The following is a 21,742-nucleotide window of genomic DNA, read 5'->3' as shown; positions in this document are numbered from 1 at the left end:
TGCAGCCGGTTACTCGCAACCTTTCCTGTCTCAAAAGCTGTATTTCCTTTTTATACACCCAGGGACCTTACTGTAACGAGCATACGTAAGAATCAGTTTTGTCCTGTCACTCTGCAGGCAATGGGAGAGGGCAGGACTGGCTGGTTTGTTGTCACATCCCCCACTAAGTTTTGAAGCTGTTGGTGCATATTGAGCAGCCTTGGCAGAAGTCTCAGAAGTATTCTGTATTTGCAGGTTTCATGAAATTAGGCAGCCTTCAAATGGTCCCACTGCTGGAGAAGTTGCAAGGCGAGCACATCTCCTTTTTATACCCCAGGGTTTCCCTGCTCTCTTACATAGAGAGCCAGATTTTCTTGTCCCTACTGTCATTTCAGAAAATGGAATTAAACTCCCACACGTGGAAAATCCACATTTCTCCTTGCACATGCACATTTCCCTTCCAGCCCCGTGTGATCATCCACTTTATATCGCTGCTGTCCTTTGCATCCAAACACCTTGCAGCATTTAATTAAGTCTGCCCAGCAACACAGAGCAGACAAATGCTGTCATCTCCCATTCTCAGAGTGGTGGGGAGGGAACCGAGGTACTGAGAAGTGAGCTTACCCACAGCCACATCATGACCCTGGGGCAAAAGTACAGATGTTACCTGCATTACCTCTCTGTCAGTCTAACTCTGAATCCCTCTTGGTAGGGCAGCGTGTCCTGTCCCTGCCTTGCTGCAGGAAAACTGGCAGTGGTAGCCTGTCCACCCGGCTGGACAAGACCATCTCACTACTTGCCTTTCTTGCCTCCTGTGTCTCACCTCTGATATTGAACAACAAAATTATTTTCTAGAAAAAGTGTGTTTTTCTAGAACTTGCTTAAACTGAGCAGCATCATTAGCACAATGCCTTTGTTTTAGTGCTTCTGCATGGCTATTTGCATAGCGTATCCAAGGGCTCACTCTACCATTTCTTTTGCTTTGCCTTGTAGCTAAATAATCAGTTTCTAAGAGAAGAATAAAGGGCAACACAACAATTTACTTCAAAGAATTGGTCTGAAGCTGCTAACTACTGTCTTCTGGTAACAGGAATGTTTTCTGGTCTGAGCAGTGCCCTAGTCCCACAGCCAAGCTGAGCGTCATCTGTTTCCCAGCCTTCGTGCAGTACCGAGTACCCAAGGCTCTCATGACTAGGAACAACAACAAGGATAGCGATAATGAATATTCAGACATCCCACAAACCACTCTCAGCATCTGCCATGCTATCTGCATTAGCATCAGAGTGCACAGATAATGATCAAAGCAGCATTTTCCTGCCAGAGGCCCCCCTAAACCAGCCTTATTAGTATGAATCGATGCTGATTAATGTGCTTCCTTAATGCAATTGTATCTACCCCTACTGTCCATGATTTAATATAAAACATCTCCCCCTATGCGTGCCTTCCTACTAATATCACATGCAAAGTGCAAACCTCAAGTGAGCATTCCAGGAAAATCAGTGGCCCAAGTTTTGTGAGAAAGAGACCTAAGATCTGCTAAAATGTCATAGACAGAAGGAGAGAATGAGCCTTTGGAGACTGCAACAGTGAACTGCCTGTCTGTGCTAGGATGCTACATCTGGATCCAGGGATCCTGCGAAGAGATAGCAGCAGCTATGCTGTTGTACAGCAATTCTGCTTATGCAGCACATAAAAGAGCCCGGCTAACTAAAACGGACTCTTTGCTTGCTGCTGACAGACTTCTAGACCTCAGCTGAGATGGAAGAAGGAGCATTGCATGTCTTAGTTTGGCGGTGCTTTCTTTTTAAAGTCACCTATAAAACATGAGAAAATGCTGCATTTTGCCTTATGCTGCTGCATAGCATGGGCAGAGGCTTTTATCCCTGAGGGTTTTCAATGTAAATGACATGGTCGTAATGTGCTGTGTCCATCCTCCCACACAGCAAGGCACTGGGGAAATCACCACTAAATAGGCAACAGTGTTTTAATTAGGGACGGTGAGGTCCTCTTGCCTGATTTTACATCCACTCCAAATCCTTCATCAGTGTGGCTGGTTTGAGGACTGCTGCTATGGGCTTCAGGAGAAAGAAAAGTGGTCAGGACAAACCTCACTCAAGAAAATCACAAGCACCCAAAGGAACTGCCTGACTGAGGGACAAGGCAGAAACCAGCCAACCAAAAAAAGTGTGGGGGAAAGGAACATCAAAAGAGAAGACTATACAGAAAATTCCCATGCTCCAAATCATCTGCTTTTCTAAGGAAAGGAGTGATATCCTTAATGTAGAATAAGTGCCTCCCTTGGGCTAGTCTAGTGCAAAGAGCAATTGAGAGACATCATTTGGGAGGAAAGAGGCTTCTATGTTGGAATTAAACAGTTGACAAAATCCCAACAGCTTCACAGATTCTCACAGTCAATTTAAGAAGCCCACAAAATGAGATTTTACCCCTGTGGGTTTCAGTAAAATGATATGTTCTGGAGGGTGTGTGTGCTCAGAGTCCACTCTTAACTGCTAGACTTGGCTGTGGCTCTTCTAACTCCTCATAGCTAGACTGATTTTGACACTGCTCAGAAAACACATGGGCCCAATTTTTAAGTGACCATTTCTGCCGACAAGGCCAGATATTAAAAACAAGCAATGCCTCAGCATAGTCTCCCATCTAATGGCTTCACCTGCTCTGCTGCAGCACATGAGGATTTCTTCTCCTCCTCAGCTGACATCAACTGGAGCAAAAGTCACTCTCAGAGAGTGTTTCTAAAGCACTCAACTCCCAATGGCCCAAGCTATGATACACATGGTTGGGTTCCCCCAAGACACAAGCTTTCTCCTTCAGCTTAGTGTATGGTCTTTGGCCATGAGGTGCCTCCTTATGGGGCATTTCAGTCTTTCTATATCATCTACATTCCTACTTCCACTGGACCTTGTCTCACCTCCAGTTTCTTTTGTGAATAATGACTTCTCCAGCATTATGACCAGTCTGCAAGACCCTTCTTGGACATCTCCCCACACCCACAAACCTCCTGTGCGTGCAGAGTGCTGCTGTCCATTTTCTCTCATCTTGGAAGAAAGAGAACATTGTGTCTTCCCCTTACTAGAAGTGTCATTCCTAAGTACTTTGGCAATATGCAGCAGAAATGGAGAAGAACAAATCCCTTTCTACTTCCCATGTATACAGATCATCCTGAACTGAGATAAGCCTTCAAATCCTTAGCAGCCTCCTACAAACCAAAGGGGAATTTGTTCCTTACGGCATTGCAGATAAAACTAGAAATAAAAGTTCTAAAAGAATAAAAGAAAGAAATAAAAACTTCACGTAAAAGCAAGATTTTAGCCCCGTTATGAAGGTGAGGAAAGCAGAGCCATGGCACAAGCTGCCTGCCCTGGGTGTGAATTCTCCATCATGGGAAACTTTTCAGGAAAGGTTATCCATAAACCTCTGTCAAATGTGACACAGGTATGGCTGAGTCTGCCTTGGGGAAGAAGCATGGATTAAATGACCTCTCAAGGTCCTTCCAGACCCGTTTCTCCATGATTCTTAGAGACAGGATCCCAGGCTTGATGGATCTCTGGCCTGACCTACAGTGACAGTTCTTAGATGTGTCTGAACACATACATTGCATGCATTTCTCTGCCAGTACAGCCCCTGTAGAGTGCTGCGGTGGCATTCAGGGCTGAATAGCTCTTTAGCAAAGGGCAGAGCCACTGCCAGAGGCACTGCATGGGGCAGAGATCTGCAGTCTAGATCAAAGTGTATGTTGTCAGCCAGGGCGGAAGGAGAGATGGGGATATTCACAACCAGGAAGAAAGTCTTTTTGAAAAAGGCATGTTTTCTCCACTCCTCTATGCAAGCAAAGACAGTGAGACATCCTTAGTGGAAGTATGGCCATATATTTTCTAGTTTTAGGGGTTCACTTTTCCCTGAGCTGTTTTGAATTAAGATGACAAGCCAGGACAACATTATCACCTGTGCTAACCTGCCCTCGCTCTGCAGGCTGACGGAGGAGGGTGGATGCTGCACTCCCTGGGGGCCATGGGACAGGCACAACTCATTTTTCTTCCCTACACATAGATGATTTCTCGCACATCTCTATTACTCTGCAAGTGCTCTTGGCTTTTCACCCATGGGAGAACACTGAACATTGCCCATCCCCCAGTCCTCATGTATTTGTATCTGCGTGCACGTTGCCAACAGGCTATTCACTAGTACTTCCCTACCTACTAGTTTGCATGGTTGTGTTTGCAAGTGTCTTTCTGAAACACAACGGGACTATATAATTATGTAAATGTGCACATGTGTGTGAGAGTTTTGCAGTGTCTTTGGGTTTTAGCACAAATCTCATGACATTTTCAGGCTTATTCCCCTTTACTCCAAAGCGATTGCTGTTTTAATAGGAGGCTTACAGGAGCACCCCAGCTTTTCATGTTAAAATAAAAAAGAAAGTGTGCTTCTGGATATCACAGCTGGCAAGAAGAGCTTGAAACAAGCAACAGCAAAGGCTTCAAAACCTAGAAGTCAATGGAAAATTCAGATCCTGCCTATTCTCTGTACTTTTTTAATTGGAGAACTTTTAAACCAAGATCATGGTTCTGGAGGCAAGTCTGACTCCTATGTGGAGATGATAATCTGCAAAGGTCTGAGGTAGGCAGTACACAGCTAAGGTTCATGCACAGCAGTGTGAGAACTGCCGTACTGATGTGTGTTTTGACATCTTTATGTCTGTCCTTGCTCATGTGAACCTTAAGCTATTGGCAGTTCACATGAGTTTGGTACAGAAGCTTGGTCTGCCCATAGGTACATTGATTTGAAAAATACGCTTGTGAACCTGCCTATGAGCTTATCCGTCACCTCAAATGAAGCACACTCACACCCTCGGTTCCTTTTTCTCTTGATCTATGTTGTGCACATTGCTATGGTGTCAGAGTGCCTTCACATCCCTATCAGAACATTACGTCTGAGTCTTTGAAGCAATTTGCGTTGCCAGCTGAGGACCATGAAGAACCAAAGAAGCGTTTCCAGGTGGAACAGGGACAATGATGCATCTCCTATTGACTACAAGCCTTGAGCCCACGGAAACTGGCTGAGTAACCCACTACCTACAACTCATCCAAGCTACAAGTGCTGTAGGAAACCAACGTACCTGTATATTTTATATCTGGTTGTAAATCCTTGACGATGTCTTTCCACAAAGGATAAGTAGCTCCGTGAGTGGTGGAAAGGCCCCCTGTCTGAAATAAGCCAATCAAATTCCTTGGAGACATGTTGATTGGTAGCAGCTGGGTCCTGGTGGGAGGGCTGTACTAGTATATGGTCCCATATAAACAGGAGGTAGAGGAACTCAACAAGCCTCCAGTTCATGCTTTTCTGTCTGCCTTTTTCCTCTCATTCTTGCTCCATTCTGTGGAGTCCTGTTGAAAAAGAGAGGGAAGAAGAGGTAGGAAAGAGAGAGAAATGGAGGGGAGGAGAGGGAGAATGGAGAGAGAGTTTAAAAATGGGAATCAGTTTGATCCTTTCATAACCGTCTGTCAGGGTGAACACAGATACAAAAAATCAAGTTTTAAAAGACTTCAGTCTGACTGTGTTACAGCTTAGAGTATTTGTCAGTGTTTTATTCATGTACCTAAGTGACTCCTTTAACCTCCCAAACATATATCACCTTTGAAATAACCAGGTCCCGACCTGAGACATCCTCACCCCAGCTTTTCCATCATTTCCCCCGTGAAGTTCTCTGCAGTGCCACAAAGGCGAGTGAAGCTGGGTGCAGAAGGTGGCCACACCCTAGGCTACAATTACCCCTTTATTTTCCCTTTAATACTGTGCCAGAGAAACGTGTCTTCTGCTTTCATGTCTCTCTGATGATCTGTAATCCATACTCCGCACAACCTGAGCAATCTATAAAGACCCAGGTCTTACTTTAAAGTGTTGCCAAAAAAAAAGAAATAAAACAAAACCCGGCTTCGGTGACAAGCACCTACGCACACATACAGAGACACACGCAACTATGAAATCCTGCCAGACTCTGAAAGAAAAGATCACCTCAACCTTTCCTGCCTGGGTGTTTGGAAGGGGTGTTCCTGATGGAGGGCGACATGGTCTGTTGTGGTAGAACCTCAAGGCTCTTCCCAGGACCAACGCTCTGAAGGGCAACACACTGAACATGCGTAATCAGTACAGGGGATTTACTAAGGAGCTTTAAGGGATGCTTCATACCACCTGGTGCGGGGCACACTGTCGCTCACATGATGGGAGAACGGCTGCCTCACTGCACTCCTCCATCAAATCATGGCTGTGGACCGCCCTGCTATGAGCCAGCTCCTTTCCCCAATGTGTTTAACAGCTAAACAGACAAGACATATGATGAGTGGGAAGGGAAACGGAGGGGTGAAATGCCTTGCCAAAGGTTAGGCAGCAAGCCACGGATACAGCTGGAAGAGAGCCCTCACCTCCTGACTCCTATTTCCAGCGTTTGAGCCATTAGATCATCCGCCTCCGCAGTCATGCTGTTGGCGCGATGCCCCTCTCTGAACGAAGCCATGTGCTCCGTTGGTGGAAGGTGAGTGGCTTGCTTAGCTGGCATCCCGCACCTGGTGTGCACCCCCCTCCCTTTCTGCTTCCTAACTGCAACAGCAGCCCAATGCGTTGCATTGTGTTCCTCATCGCTGGGAGTTGCTTATACGCTCTGAAAAAGTCCTCTCTGTATGCAGGATGTGTTCCTCCTCCCGCTCACCTCCTGTCCATCTGGCTGCCTTGCTGAGTTTCGTGGAGGATTGCCAACATGGTGGGCATGCCCAGGCAGGCAGAGTGTTCTTGAGGCTACATCCCCCCACCCTAGGAGCACAAACTGGTCCAAAAGTTGTCCTCAGGACAGGTGATACCCACCTATTTCTGCAGAACACAATGCAGAGAGACTATAGCTACTCTTTAAAGCGGGAGAAATTAAACTATGCAGAGATCTGCTACAGTGAGATTTAGTGTCAGGCTTATTTGTACATCTCCAGAATCCCTTCTGGTTTTGAATCCGAGTCCATCATAAACTCCCTGAGAGTCTGCAGTTCCCAGGGAGAAAAGGTTTTGCTAAGAGAAAGGCAAAACTGAGGTGTGCTAGAGATGCCAGGCACACACGCAGCACCGTGTGTGAGCAGGAGACTTCGGCTGCTGTGAGCAGCACAGTATAGACCAGAGGGCATCGGCGTTTGCGGCAGCGTGGCCATCTCCAGGAGCTTTCCCCAGGAGCATGGCAAAGCTGCAGCCCACAGCAGCGAGCATGCATGTCTTTTGTGTGGGCGGATTGAACCCCGGAGCACGATGGGGAGCACAAGTGTCGAGTGTGTGCGCGCCGGAGCATGTAGGAGTCTGCACGTGTGCACAGCATGTGTTTGTGGAGCTGCAGTGAGCTCAGCAGCACTTGACAAAGCAGAATCGTGTAAATCTGGTTAAAAATGACAGTCAGCTGTTGCATTACGTGAAGAAATGAAAAAAATTAAGTATGTGCAAGTCAATGTTCACTTTTGCTGTTGGCCCCATATAAACTTCTTGCCAACTGCAGACAGAATATTACTGTTATTAAACCTGTAGCTCCTGGCTGAAGAAGTTATTCCTGTTCTGGAAGGTATGTGTTTAATATTAACCTTCACCACTGACTCCTACTTCACCCATAAACGTGGCCGTTCTTGGTACTTTAGTTTCTTGCCTCTCGGAAAGAGATGTTTCTACTTTACCTTACAAAACTGGGGTTTGGGGTGTTTCCAGCCGCACACTGAGTATATTCCAAGTGGGCTACAGTACAGCTCTGCTTCCACTCACAGTGGTCATGAACCCGAGGTGACTGCTGGGAAGCACTTCCAGCTACACCCCACCCTTGGCATTTCCAAATTCCAGTTGATTTCTCCTGCTTCTCCATCCAGGCTGCTTCTCTGCCTTGCTGCTCTTTGCAAATTTACACCATCCCATCACAGTAAGCGGCTGCAAACTCAGCATATTTGCCATTAGGCGGGTATGCAAATTTGCTGCTGATAATGATCGCTTGTTCTGTACACATTGTCCAAACTCGCTTGGTTGTCTGTTCATTAAGCTCATCCATAACTACTTCCATCATCAGCCAGTCTGGATCAGTTTTCCTTTAAACATTTCACTTTCTATTGAATTTCTGTTGCAAAGAGAGAAAGGAAGCTTTTACATACCAAAGTGGAGTGGCGGCTCATCTCCAGTGCCCAGAACAGTGCAAGGGCAAACTTAAATACAAGAAATGCCAAAAGAAATGGGTTTCAGAGAAATCCCAGTGTGTCCTCACACACACAAGCATTGGAAAATATCAGCTTATAAAAGAGATGAGATATTCCCTAATTCCTCTCATGCACCTCTTCATCCACCCTTCCTTTCCTTTTAAGTTGGAGTCAGGATGATGAGAGTCGTGATGGCTCTTAACCAAGGGTGAAGACATGGGGAGAACATGCCTTGAGATCACTAGAAGAAATGGACATATCTCCAGTCTGGAAGCTGGCTGTGAGTATCAGTGCTGGGAGCAGGGAATAGTGCCTGAGGCAAGAGAGGATGGTAGAATGCATTTGGGTCTAGACAACTATCACACCATCAACTTTAATTTTTTAGTAGTATCTTTTTTCCCCTCGTAGCTACTGTAGAGATGTTGTTTCACATTAAAGATTAATACACACCACGGGGCTGGTCCCCATGGAAGCTATAAAGCTTGCTAAAGTGGGATTATTTTGCGTCTAAGGCAATATTGTGAGGTGCATTCTATCTACCTGCTAACAAGTTTGAATCTGAAATTCATTTGTTAGGTGTCTTTATGGGGCTCCATTGATGTAAGGTATGTTCTGAGGATTTTGCAAAAGGTCAGCAGAAGACAAGGCAAGGAAGTGATGCCTCCATGTATCTCCCTTGGGTAGGAGACTCCAGGCTAATTAAAAGCTACATCTGGCACAGAAGCCATCTTAGCACTAAAGGAGAGGCTTGGGGGAGTCAGACTCTGGGTTTTGATTCAGGAATCCAAATTCTGTTCAATTCTGCCCTGGACACCCTTTATGATCTTGGGGAGTGCCCTTAAATGCCTTTTTTTGCCTTGCTTTCCAATTATCAGCATAGAGACACAACAGCATTTATTTGACTGCTTGAACCAGGAACTTGTTGGAGCGGTCATCTTCTGGGTATAGCACCCAGCAGAACACTGTCCTCCTGCCCACATATCTCACTATGTGATCCTATTCTGTGAGAAACTAATGACAACCATCTCAAGATGTCAGCAAGTTCTATAATGCAGCAGTTCAAAAAAATCCAGACTACAAAACCCATTGCTGCTCAGGAGTACTACGGAACTACATAGTGATCCGTGTCCTTCTGATTCATGTCAACAAACATGGTCATGACATTGTCACATCTGTTAATAAAGGTGATCAGTGGGTGAGCTAGGACATAGGTTAGTGTTCACAGTCAGTAAGCACCGGGAGAAGAAAATGTTAGATGTGCTGATTCTGAGTCACTTTACAGCCAGTTTCCAGCATTGTCCATCATGAAGGTACATCCATCAGTGCAAATGGAGACTTCTGTTACAATGCCTTTTAGTTTGTTAGGCGGTTTAAGATGGCCTTATTCTAAGCTGAATTCAACTCGGAATATTAAATGTTCCTTGTCTTATGAGCCTTTAGGATTCTTGGAGGAAAAATAGGCAAGTACTTTCTATAAAGTGCAAGTTGTATTTGAATGTACACTTAATTTCATCGTGATTGATATCTGTGTGTTAATTATATTCTATTTTAGGCAATACCTTTGCTGTCACAAGGCAGCGCCTTTTATCCAAGGAGTTCAAATTGAATTAGAGACATTAATTAAAGCTCTCAGCACTGTAGTAAGGCAGGCAAGTGCTGTTACTCCCATTGTTTCTTGAAATAAGAAGAAAGGAATAAAGCTGGGTGTCTACTTAGCCACTTAAAAGGTAATTTTTATACAGTGAGATAGCTCAGAATGATAGATTTTGCACAAAATGATATTGCAAGGCCTGCTTCCTACGAGAGGGGCTGCGCAGTCCTAGATCACTGCAATAAATGGGAAGGCAGAATGCAGGAGCTCTGGTGCTCCATCGCTTGCTGTAAACACACCACTACTCCTCTGCCTCCTGGGATTTTCTGCCTTTCTTCTAACCCCTGCACCTTTCGTTTATCCCATCTATTAGATTCAAATTGATCTTGGACACATCCCTTCTGCTTTCTTATGCTCATTGTTGTAAACTATTGCCATCAGAAATGCAGACTCAGGGAAGAGAAATTACTGAACACATTATTTGCAGTAAAGAAATAAGTCCCCTATCTCTTTAAGCTTCATGCACCAATAATTCTTTCTTGTGTCCCACATTTAGTTCTTGGCAGGTTGGGAGAGGTTTCTGCCTGCTGCCATTTACCAGAGGGAAGAGGCTAACAATTGCTATTTGTATCTGAAACACTTCTGTTCTGCAGCAACTTCACACGCTGCTTTAGGATGCTGATAAATTAGTAAAAGACTGAAGTGTCAAGGGAGAGATGAAATAGCTTATGTTAGTTTAGAGCTCGACCCTGTAAAGTGACGAACGTCTGACCTCATTTCAGCAAATGGCTTAAGTGTATCCTTAATTTTAAGCACAGGAGACACTCTCTTAGATAGTATTCAGCTATCCTGTACAGCCACATACCTGCTAGACAGGTAAGTACTGCTCTACAGCTTTAGGATTTAACTCACATTAGGTCACTGGGTGCAACTGGAGCAATATCATTTATGTCCTGCACCTAATTCAGAGATGGCCCACGAAAGTGCTGCAAGGCAGTTACTGCCTGTGAAGCAGCTTTAGCTGTCCTTGGGAAAAGCTGGCCAGCAAGCCAGCCAAGCTGAGGACATCTTTTGCACGTTAGGGCCAGGGGAAAACAGGGAATGTGTATGGAAAGGGATGGGAAACTCAACCTGTCGTGGTTTGTTAAGTCATATGAACTTCTATGGATAAATCTGAACCCTGGGAAAACAGAATCTGGTCATTTCTGCCCTAGATATCTTTATAGCTCAAACTACAGAGGCTGATGTCTGACTAGAGTCAAGGATGGAGCTGCAACTCAGCAGTGGCTCTGTCTTTCTGGATGACTATGACATGCAAAGTTGTAAAATCCCAAATTATTGTAAAGCTTTTTCTTTATGGAGATGAGATTTCTCTATTTCAGGCAGCAATGGGTGAAGCCCTCCCCAAATCTTGGCAATTCTGCACCGATCAGTGTCTAAATTTGCACTTATTCTTTAACCATTTCAGTTTAAAATATGCATGAATGGTTAGACCTGAGGGACAGCCATCAGCTGAAAGGGTTTCAGACAAGGAAAAGCAAGGAGCAAGGTTAAGAAGAAATATCACTCCAAAAATGCCAACACATTCCATGAATTCACTTCACTTCACCAAATTGTTGATGCTGAAAAAAATAATGATTGGGAGATGTCAGTGTTTTGATTGAGAGAGCACCAAGGGGAAATATTTCCAAATCTCCATTTGAAACCACTACAGCTTTTTCTTTTTTTCCCTTTTGATTTGTCTTCCCAGCCTCTTAACAGAGAAGAGTGATAAAAATATTCCTTCTGACCCTAAATGACTTAGAGGAGAAGAGGTTTTCTCCTTTTCAGTTTGTCAACACTTTGCTTACAACTTGTCAGGATATTCAGTGAACCAAGAACACCCCACATATCCTTCGTTATTAATGCAGTTCAACCAGCAGCCTAAAGGGAGCAGGTTTTCTGCAGAGATTCTAATTACTCCCTGCCTATAGTGAGGTGAGAATCACACTGGTAACAGTTAGGTGTCTGTTTTCAGCTGATTTGTCCCCGCACGTCATCTAATTATAAACTACTAGTCTTATTATGATAAGGATGAGAGGTGGCTTGAAACCAAAGAACTGTGGCAGGCATACAACCTCCTCCATACAACATCAGGTGGTGCTGGACAGACGGAATTGAATTCTGCTAGTCCTCATCATAAATCATGGAATCATAGAATATTTTGGGTTGGAAGAGACCTTAAAGATCATCCAGTTCCAACCTCCATGCTATGGGCAGGGACACCTCCCACTGGCTCAGGCTGCCCAAGGCCCATCCAACCTGGCCTTGAACACCTCCAGGGATGGGGCAGCCACAGCTTCCCCGGGCAAACTGTGCCAGGGCCTCACCACTCTCAGAGTGAAAAAAAATCCTCCGTCTAGTCTAAATCTGCCCTTCTCCAGTTTATACCCACTGCCCCTTGCCCTATCACCACAAGCCTTTGCGAACAATCCCTCCCCAGGTTTCTTGTAGCCCTTTTCAGGTACTGGAAGGTTGCTTTAAGATCTCCTTGGAGCCTTTTCTTCTCCAGGCTGAACAAGCCCAATTCCCTCAGCTTGTCCTTGTATGGGAGGTGCTCCAGCCCTTGGATCACCTTCGTAGCCTCCTCTGGACCTGTTCCAACAGTTCCATCTCCTTCTCATGGTGAGGATTCCGGAACTGGACACAATACTCCGGATGAGGTCTCACAAGAGAGGAATAGAGGAGCAGAATCACCTCCCTCAACCTGCTGGCCACGCTGCTTATGTTGCAGCCCAGGATACAGTTGGCCTTCTGGACCAACTACTACTAACCAAGGTGCCAAAGTGACCTCTCTGTAACCCAGGGTCCACAGACACTTGATCCAAGGCTCTGCTTAGAAATGGGATCCGTCTAGCAGTGCACAGTAGATTGGGAATTGAATTAAAAGGATCTTCTGCATCTGCACAGAGATAGGTGATGAAGAGCTACATTTTGAAGACAGTCCTGAAGAATTTGATATCGGAACAGTATCACGCTAGGTGCTGTACGAAAAGAAACCAGAAAGGCGGTCCATGCCCCAAAAAGCTTACAATCTAATTAGAAGACCAAGGACACCAGATGGCCAGGGACAGATCGGGGAATGCAAGGGAACAGTGAGATAATACCGCTCAGCAGGCTGTGGAGCAGTGGTGTCAGCACACCAGCAGCCCTACTCTTGGCAAGATTTTGATAGCTATTGTCATAAATGAGAGTTATAAATAGGGAGGCTGGATAATGAGCTAGCTTTGTAGATGTTTGTGAGGAAGTCCTCTCATTTGTGAAGTGGCAGAGAGAATGAATATACATGGTAATAGTAATGATAAATTGCACTTTTCTGGGCCGCTTATTAAAAAAAAAATATATGGTGGGTGGTGAGCAGTGATTTCTATTAAACACTTCCCTAAACCTGAAATTATTCCTACTATTATTAAATTATTGTCCAAGCTAGGCCGGTTCTCCATAATTTCATTCTAAGTTACACAAAAACGCAACTCTGTCTTCTGTCTTCCTCAGTGTTTATACACCTCATATCAAAGTCCAGTAATCTCATAAGTGCTAATAGGTCTTCATCCTTGCAGTAGCTCCAGGAGATCAGGAAATGCTATATTTCCCATTCTGCAGAATGGGAATTGAGACACAGGATAGATTAATGCCTTGTCCTAGATCAATTTATAACTGCTTCAGGAATTCAACCCAAATATCTTAAGTCTCTGCTCAATGCTACATCTCCTTGCAGTACCCTTCCTACGCACCTTCATGCTTCTATTCCAGAATTAGCTAAGACTTGCCACAGAGCTGTTTAGGATTTTTTTGGATTGCTCATTTTATGTCAGAAAAATGCCAATTCATCAGAGGCAAAACACTTTGTAGAAATTTGTTGATTTAAGAAGGAAAAAAAGCAGCGTTTTGATAAAGTCAGCTTTTCTTTGGAACAGAATGTGTTGAGTGTTCTGTTTGGAAAGGATCAGTTCAAGATTTTGTTTTGTTTTTCATTACATGTTGAGTAATATACATTAAAAATCAAAATGAAGTGTTTTCTTACACAGCGTGTTTTGACTGAGCCGAAATAGATTTTGTAATTTATGCATAAAAGGAAATGTCCAAATTCATTTTAATACTTCTTCTCTCATTTTGGAAGAAGAAACACCTGCAAACCATACACAATAAACTGAACAAAAATTGTACTATTTGCTACAGCTTTTACTGGCGATTTAGGAAAGAGATTAATATAAAAACTAAGTTCAAAGAGGCCCCATGTCAGAGTCCAGAAACCCAGTCCATTCTGCGTTGCCTTTCTCAAACATCCCATTGCAACAATTCAGACCTTTAAACAGAGCTTGTAGGAAACAAAATCGATGCCAAAACTGTCCTAAAGAGCAATAATGTAACGTTTGGTCCAAAAGGTCAACTGTTATCCCACACCTGACACTCTTTGCCATGTTTTTGTTGTTCTGAATTTCACTCCTGGGCAGGGACTTTACCACCACAGCCACACAGAATGATCCTGCTCCATAGGGTTTGGGAAAAGCAAGCTAATACTGCTTGTTTTGGTATGCTAGGAAGCTGAGGTTACCTAATGATCCTTTCAGATAATAAACATATCTTCCTGTTTTTCTTGTCTGTCAGAAAGGAGTTTGGCTTTTGACCTGCATCTCTCGTGCTCCTTAGCCCCTAGTGGAGGAGCAGAAGTGGTTAAAATCCATAGGTTATTACCTCTCTGGGATACACCTCCTGCTGCTCAGATAAAGACAGCCCTGCCTGCCAGGATGAAAAGCACCATTTAACTCAGCCTTTCCCATGGGCATCAGGTTCTGCCACCATTCACGCTGGATGAAGCCAAGAGAACCAGGGGCAGCTGAAAAGGGGAGGGAAAAGGGACCCCAAGTCTTGACAGCTGCAAATTCTGGCCCCAAACACATCCACCTCCACAAAAATCTCCCTGTGCATTTAACCACGCCGGTTCCTGCAGCCACTGCCTTAGACCTTTGTGCAATGGTCGCTCCAGGCTGCTCCAAAGGCAAGGTGAGACCTCACAAGGATGGCACAGCTCAGGGTGGGCAGAGCTAGGGTGAGGTTAACTGGACACTGATGGGAGCTTGATACCTCAGCAACTGCCTGGTGGATGCAGATTGCAAGAGGTGTGCTAAACAAATTCCTGATCGAAGTATTTAGAATTGATTCCTTTAGTGCATAGGACACTGGTCTGAGGCTGAAAACACTCAGGTTCGACTCCTTCTACTGTTCCACCTGCCCATATAGAGGAAGTTATACGCACATTAATGCACAGGAGCTTAAATTCAGGCTAGAAGTGTGAGCTAGAACATGTAATAGCCCAAGATTATGCTATTTCATTGACAGCTTCTCAAACAGAAGCCAGAAATCTTGAGAGTAGGTCTCCTGCTGCAAGCGTGGATCTACGCAGGCTCTGCAGTCGCAGGTTCTGCTGGAAGGTCTATTGAAGTCAATGAGCCTTGGGGTAGATCTCATTGCAAAAAAACATAATCAAATATCATATTAACTCTTAATTCAGAACAGCATATTAAATTAGAAGCTCAAATTAACCTGAAACTGCATTCATATAATGAGAAGATTTAAAATCTGCGCATTATGAAGGTGGGAGGACTCCTGGCCAAAGCTGTTCTCGCCAAGCTTGAATCCCAGAGACGATCTACCTGCAGTGCTGCATTTCAGCCTCTTCCCTAAGCCTGGGATTTCCACTGAGACAGAAGGATATGTGGAAGATAAAGCCATCTCGTACTTAGCAGTATTTATCTGTCAAACACAGAGGGCTGTTACTAGCTAGACCCTAACCAGTGCCAACTAAAAAATCCCACAGGATATTGAGAATCTGCGCTGACATCTCACCATCACAAATAGCCTCTTCCATCAGCGCACTGATCCTGCAACACAGATTTACTGAAAACTGAAGGAATTCAGTCCTTTCTAGGATTAAAGTCCGAAACTACTCAGGTCTGAGCATCTCAAACATTAAAGCAGTTTGGTATCCAAGTTTAAGGCCACAGCTAGCTGTGAGTTTTATTTATTTCCTTCGAGACTGTTCTGCTCTGTGCTAAATCCATCTTCTGACCACCTGGAGCATTTGAGAGTCTTGGCTGTGATGCTTGTCTGTTTAGATAGACTGTAAGCAGAGCTGGTCAAAAAATTTTGACAGAACAGTTTTTCGCAGGAAAAACGCAGTGCTCTTGAAATTGTATGGGAACGTGTCAATTTTGACAAACTTTTTTATGTTTAAAGTGTCAAAACAAATCATTTTGATTTTCTCTCTTCATTTCAGTTATACCGAAATGTTTCATTTTGAGGAGATAAACACATTATTTTTCTGTTGTTTCAATTAATTTGTTTTGACATTTTTACATATTCTGTATTGTATTGATATGCTTAAAATATACCATATATCACAGAAAATATTTGATGTTGGTTTATTTATTATATGTGTTATCATTATACAATGCTAAATATTTCCCTAGCATTTCACTGCTTAAGCGCCGCAGAAACAGAAGATATTGATGCGCTCAAATTATTATTGCTTTTGAATTTTCAGACTGTAAGAGCTTTGTGGGATCATGGGTCTCATTCAAACTGGAGTTTAAAAAAAGAAAAACAACACAACCACAAATCAAAAGGTGAAAATTTCCCAAGGAAACAGCATGTCCATTTCCCAAGCAGCTCTGTGAGCTCAGCGGCTGCATAGCACAGCTCCACTCCTCTCTGCAGCAAGAAAACCAACTTCTTTGCTTGCTAAGGGAAAAAAAGAAAGAAAGAAAATATAGATATTCCTAGGGTGGAATTTGTGTGTAACGTTTACATGAGCATCAGGGACTTAAAAGTCTGAATACCATTGACCTCCTGGGATCTTTGGCTTCCATACCACTTATGTATTTTTAAAAGATGTATTCCACCTCCTTCTTGGAAGTCTACCTGATTATTTTTTTTTCTCCTTTTGAACCCTATTTTTGCTCCTCCCTGCGTAGCAGGGGGATTTGCTACCAATGAATTTGCACCATCAAGCCTGTGTAGGTGGTGGTAACAGTGGATTGAATAAGAAAGGGCAAGGTGAGTGGCAAAAGGGAAGGAGAGAACGGCAGCGCGGAGCGGAGCCTGTAATGAGGCAACTCTATTGATTCTTCATTTCATGGATGAAAATGTCCCCAACGGCTCCTGTGAATTCACTGCAGTTCGATAAGAGATTGAGGGCAGCGGGTCTCTGCACTGAGGTCTGCGCGCTCTAGCGCTGCCGGAGCCTGTGCGCAGGGCTGAGCGGCGAGAGGACGCAGAGTCCATTTTAAATGTACACACAGAGAACAATATAGACAAAGGCAAGGCCGTAACACAAACCTGGGCGCGACGGTGGATGGAGCATGGCTATGCACACCCACCCTCATTTCCCTTCTCTTCCCTTCCGTTAGGCTAAAAAGACCTGGGCGCGACGGTGGATGGAGCATGGCTATGCACACCCACCCTCGTTTCCCTTCTCTTCCCTTTCATTAGGTTAAAAAGAAAGTTTAAAAGGTAGGAAGGGCTGCTCCTTCCCATTACAGGCTGCCAGCATCCCTCAGAGCGAAGGGTTGGTCCCCATCACCATGTGGGCTTCGCAGGGGCGACCACAGTGTTTTGTGCAATGAAAATAAAAAGGAGAAGCATCCCTAATGGTTGGAAGTTTATTTAAAGTAGCGGGGGGGGGTGGGGGGCTTTTCTATCTGTTTTCCCACTTACAGGGACATGTTTCTACCGCCACGCACTGCAGTTTGAAATCTGAATTCCTGCACACAGCTGCTCGGAGTGTACCTCTGCATGCAGATGCGCCTGGTTATCTACCGTGGCTCCGGCTGGCCTGTCACTACAGATTACAGCTTTTTGCTAACAGCAAGTACTGCTGCAGTCTGAGACTTCCATTAAAGGCTGACGTTTCTACCTCCCCGCCCCACAAATGGTTCCATTTCAGCCAGCGTTTCAGTACGAGTGGTGTCATCTCTGGGTTGGGAAAAGAGCAAAGTGCTCGGTTTGTTCCCACATTAGGCAACCATGGAACAAGTTGAAGGTAGAAAAAGGTGTAAAAATGTTGGAGGATGATAAATTTTGAAAACTGCGCATTATTTACTGGAAGATTGATCTTATCCTTTGTCATGAGCACATCCATAATTTTGTAACCCCATACCTCTGACAGTAGCAGTACAACTGAGCACTGAATTACCCCCTAGAAGAGTCCTTGAGGGAAATGCTTCATTACTCCAAGCCACACTGTGGAGTCTCTTTGGAAAGGAGGAATGCTCCTGCAGGGAAAGATTGCCCATCCATGCCAGACACTGCAAATCATTAGCCCTTCATTGCCAGAGGATTTGAAGGCTGCTGACAGATCAAAAAGAACTTGCGTGGACACTTGACCTTTCTCCATCGCCAGGAGGAAATCATTGACCAGGAAGAATAGCACATGCTCTACTAGGCTCTACAAAGGGAAGGAGAGGGTCTGGAAGAATTCTGGGCTATTTGTATTAAAAAAAAACCCCAAACCCTGACTGCTGCTTCAGCACAACCTGTGCAGTTGGCCAGCATCACTATCACTCATGGGCACGCCGAAGGGGTGAATTCCAGTTTGGCACATACCAGGCGCTATCACAACTCCTCCTGCTCCAAAGGGGACATTTAGAATGGGGCTCTGCCCAGAAGATGCTGGAAGATTCACACCTTTGCTGGCTGGGAACAGGACAGAACACGCTAAACTGTAGTTTACTGTTTCACTGGCACTGTGTCCTGCCAAAGGGAGAGAGAAGTTCCTTCCACCAGCATTCACGCAGATAACTGCTGCTAGATTTTTTCCCCACTGCCTGATAGATCCCAAACGCCTCTGCATCCTCCCAAAGTGACTCTGTCTGAAAGCAATCCAGAGCAGGCGTCACATTTTGTTTCTTCAACAGCCTGACTCCCAGAAAGACCCGGTGTGATCAGCTGGCCAAATCCAAATCTGAAAAACACCTCCATGACTGGTCATGATTAATTAATTCTGCTTCGACATTCCCCAGGGCACCCAGCAGCTAGTCAGAGCTGCTGGAGAAAGAGACGCTGCTGTGCAAAAGGAGCGAAGAGACTTTCCTCAACTGTAGCCATAGAATTAGATAGATAGATAGATAGATAGATAGATAGATAGATAGATAGATAGATAGATAATTTTCTGTGAGTGGTCAATCAAATGTAGAACAGGAATAGAATTAGTTGGCTTATCCCTGTGAAATCAAAGGTGTTTGTGAGGAGTTTCCAAAGAAAGAAGAGTGTTTAGCGTCTACTGTGCTCATGACAACATAGCCTGAAGTTATCTATCATGCCTAATATAACTTTTTACACTGACAGACAACAATTCTTAGACATTTTTTTCTTGGTATAATATTCTTGGACCAAATCAGCTCAAGGAAGCTTTCTCCTAATTTACATCTCTTTTTTCTCCCTCCTCCTGCCTGGATTGCAGGCTAGACAACATCTTTGTTCCCACAGCATCAACATCATTTTCCCCCACCAGCTGTTGTATGTTCAGCCTGCATTCCTCATGGAGCTATAGGTATCTGCCTAATGTATGCATTTTTCAGCCACTTCTCCTATCTGTCCCCTAAATGCCTCTCCTCCCTAAATTTGTACATTCTGACAATATTTGCCCACTAACCACACAACAGACATTCCCGTGACAAAAATCTTATTCTGCAGGACTTGAGGAAATCAGCAGGAGTTCCAGCAGCATCCCAGATTCAGGTAGGACCCTGTGATGTACCAAGCAGATGGCGGTCTAATCCCTGCCAGCATGCGAAGCCCAGTGTGCAAAGAGCACCCATAACCCCTGTCTGACTGATGTGATGCATCTTCTCATCTGATTTCACTGGAACACTGGAAGTGCCTGTGCACAAACTCATTGAGATGAATTAAGTCTGAGATACAAAGCTCTGAGGTCCTGTGACAGCAAAGAGGAGAAATCTGCTGATCCTCCTTTGCCCACACATCTCCCAGTTTGTAAGTCTTTGATCTCCTTTTGGTCTCTACATCCCTGAAGATACAGGTCCCACCTTCAGATACCTTCATGCTCTCCTCCTTAGACATTCAGTTTGGACTCCGTTCCCACCATAGTGAGGGTTTTGGAGCTTGCAGCTGGTTCTGCCTTCCTGCACACCCTCACCCGGAGGGTGAAATCAGTTCAGATCACTCTCCTTTCCCTCCCTCTTTGTTAGTCTCCTCCTTCACCCACCTTGCTCCTTCTTTATCCATCGCAGTGGGCACAGCCAAGACACATTATTAACACCTGCCACTTTGTCACTAATCTACAGGAGAAGCAGAGGAGGAGAAAAGAGGAAAGTGTGCAAAAATGGAGAGTAAGAAAAGGCGAATTAAAGGAAGGGTAACAAAGGATTGAAAGTGTGAATGAGAAAGTGGAGGAGTAGAAGACCTATGAGAAAAATCTAATGGGTGAGAAAGAGATTTATAATTAATCTGCAGTCTAGGGAGAGGGCAGGGGAGTGGAAGTCAAGACCATAAGCCTCCCTATATGCTCTGCTACTGATTTACTCTGTGACTTCAGACAAATCCTTTTAGTTTCTCCTTTTATCTCCCACTGCTCTGTACCCTTTGAGTATAAGTTATTCGAGGTATGAATTGTCTTTAACTGTGTGTAGCATAAAGGAAACTGCAATCACAGGCACTAAAGTAGCAAGACATTATTTTTAACGCATACTAAAATTATGCACAAAAAAGTGCTTGGGGATTGACTGACAATGTTTATTAATTCAGGCTGAATCCATTAGATAGTTACTGCCAAAAAGATGGGAAGGGAAAAATTCAAAAGAATCAAAGTAGATGACTACATTATTTCATAACTTAAATGCTTCATACTGAAATGTTTACAAAGTGCAACTAGAAGGAAATGGAAAAAAAAAACCTAACAAAAAGTGAAATAACTGTTGTGAAAAAAAGCACAATGCATCTCTGCAAAATTTAAAGTTTTGAAGTGATTTTCTATTTTCCTTTTCTCCTTGTCCCACGTATAAAAAAAAGTATTTTCATTCTTCCTCTCACCCCAATTATATTTGAATTGCTAAAACTATATTTTTTTTGCTTCAATTTTTTGTTTCAGATGCAAACTCAAACACACACAAAAATCATTATTGACCTATCCCTACTAGGAATTACAATAATTGTCTGTCAGATTTTCATAACAACATGAGGGATCTCAGCAAGGCTGAGTTTCTCAAGCTGGTGACTTTCATAGCCCTTTGCTCACTTCGAGTCTAAACCTGCATTCAAGAGAGAACTCGGCGAAACAATTAGATTTACAGAGAAACAAATGAGCAAATCCTTATGTCAAAAATGTCAGAAAAGTTCCCAGGAAATAATCTGAGAGAGACTGGATTTACTTTTTTCCATCAGAAATTACTGCCTAATGATGTTTTATTTTAAGACAGTCAGAACATCCTTTTCCCCCTCTATTTCTCTCAATTATTTCTTTTTGCTTCTCTCGGTTCTCCTTTTTTTTTTAATTAATTGAAGCACTACTATCTCTAACACGGAACCAAATGGACATGAGGACCCTACAGAAAACCAGAACATGCGATGTCCAAGCGCATCTGACATCAAGCAAACCCAAACATAGCTCTCTGCAATCAGCCGCCTCTGATTCAACCCACCAAAGTGGCTCTGAACGAGATACAGACACGCAGGAATGAGAACAGCACGTAGTGGGGATTCTGCTCCTCAGGCATCATCTGGCATCCAATTCTATGTCTGATCACTCAAGCACAGGACCTTGCTCACACCCACCCACTGCAATCTCAGTCCTAGAGGTATTCAGGGAAGCGTGAACTGCTTAGATTCCTGCATTCCATGGATTTAAAGAAAATTAGGCATATATATATATATATAGGAGTTAAGCACCTAAATATCT

The 21,742-nt window shown here is 44.1% G+C and overlaps 1 protein-coding gene across 1 annotated transcript in view; it reads right to left on the bottom strand.

Moving 5' to 3' along the window:
• Positions 1–21,742, bottom strand: part of BRINP1 (BMP/retinoic acid inducible neural specific 1) — an 89,037-nt gene that overhangs the window by 55,018 nt on the left and 12,277 nt on the right. Inside the window, exon 2 of the mRNA XM_009569426.2 lies at positions 5,117–5,384. Coding sequence (XP_009567721.1) covers positions 5,117–5,334 — 218 coding nt within the window. The 5' untranslated portion in view covers positions 5,335–5,384. The remainder of the gene's footprint in view (positions 1–5,116; positions 5,385–21,742) is intronic.

Source organism: Cuculus canorus, chromosome 19 (assembly GCF_017976375.1).
Source record: "Cuculus canorus isolate bCucCan1 chromosome 19, bCucCan1.pri, whole genome shotgun sequence".
Taxonomy (NCBI): domain Eukaryota; kingdom Metazoa; phylum Chordata; class Aves; order Cuculiformes; family Cuculidae; genus Cuculus; species Cuculus canorus.
Note: the sequence above shows the minus strand (reverse complement) of the source record. Positions and strands in the feature narration are given on the sequence as shown.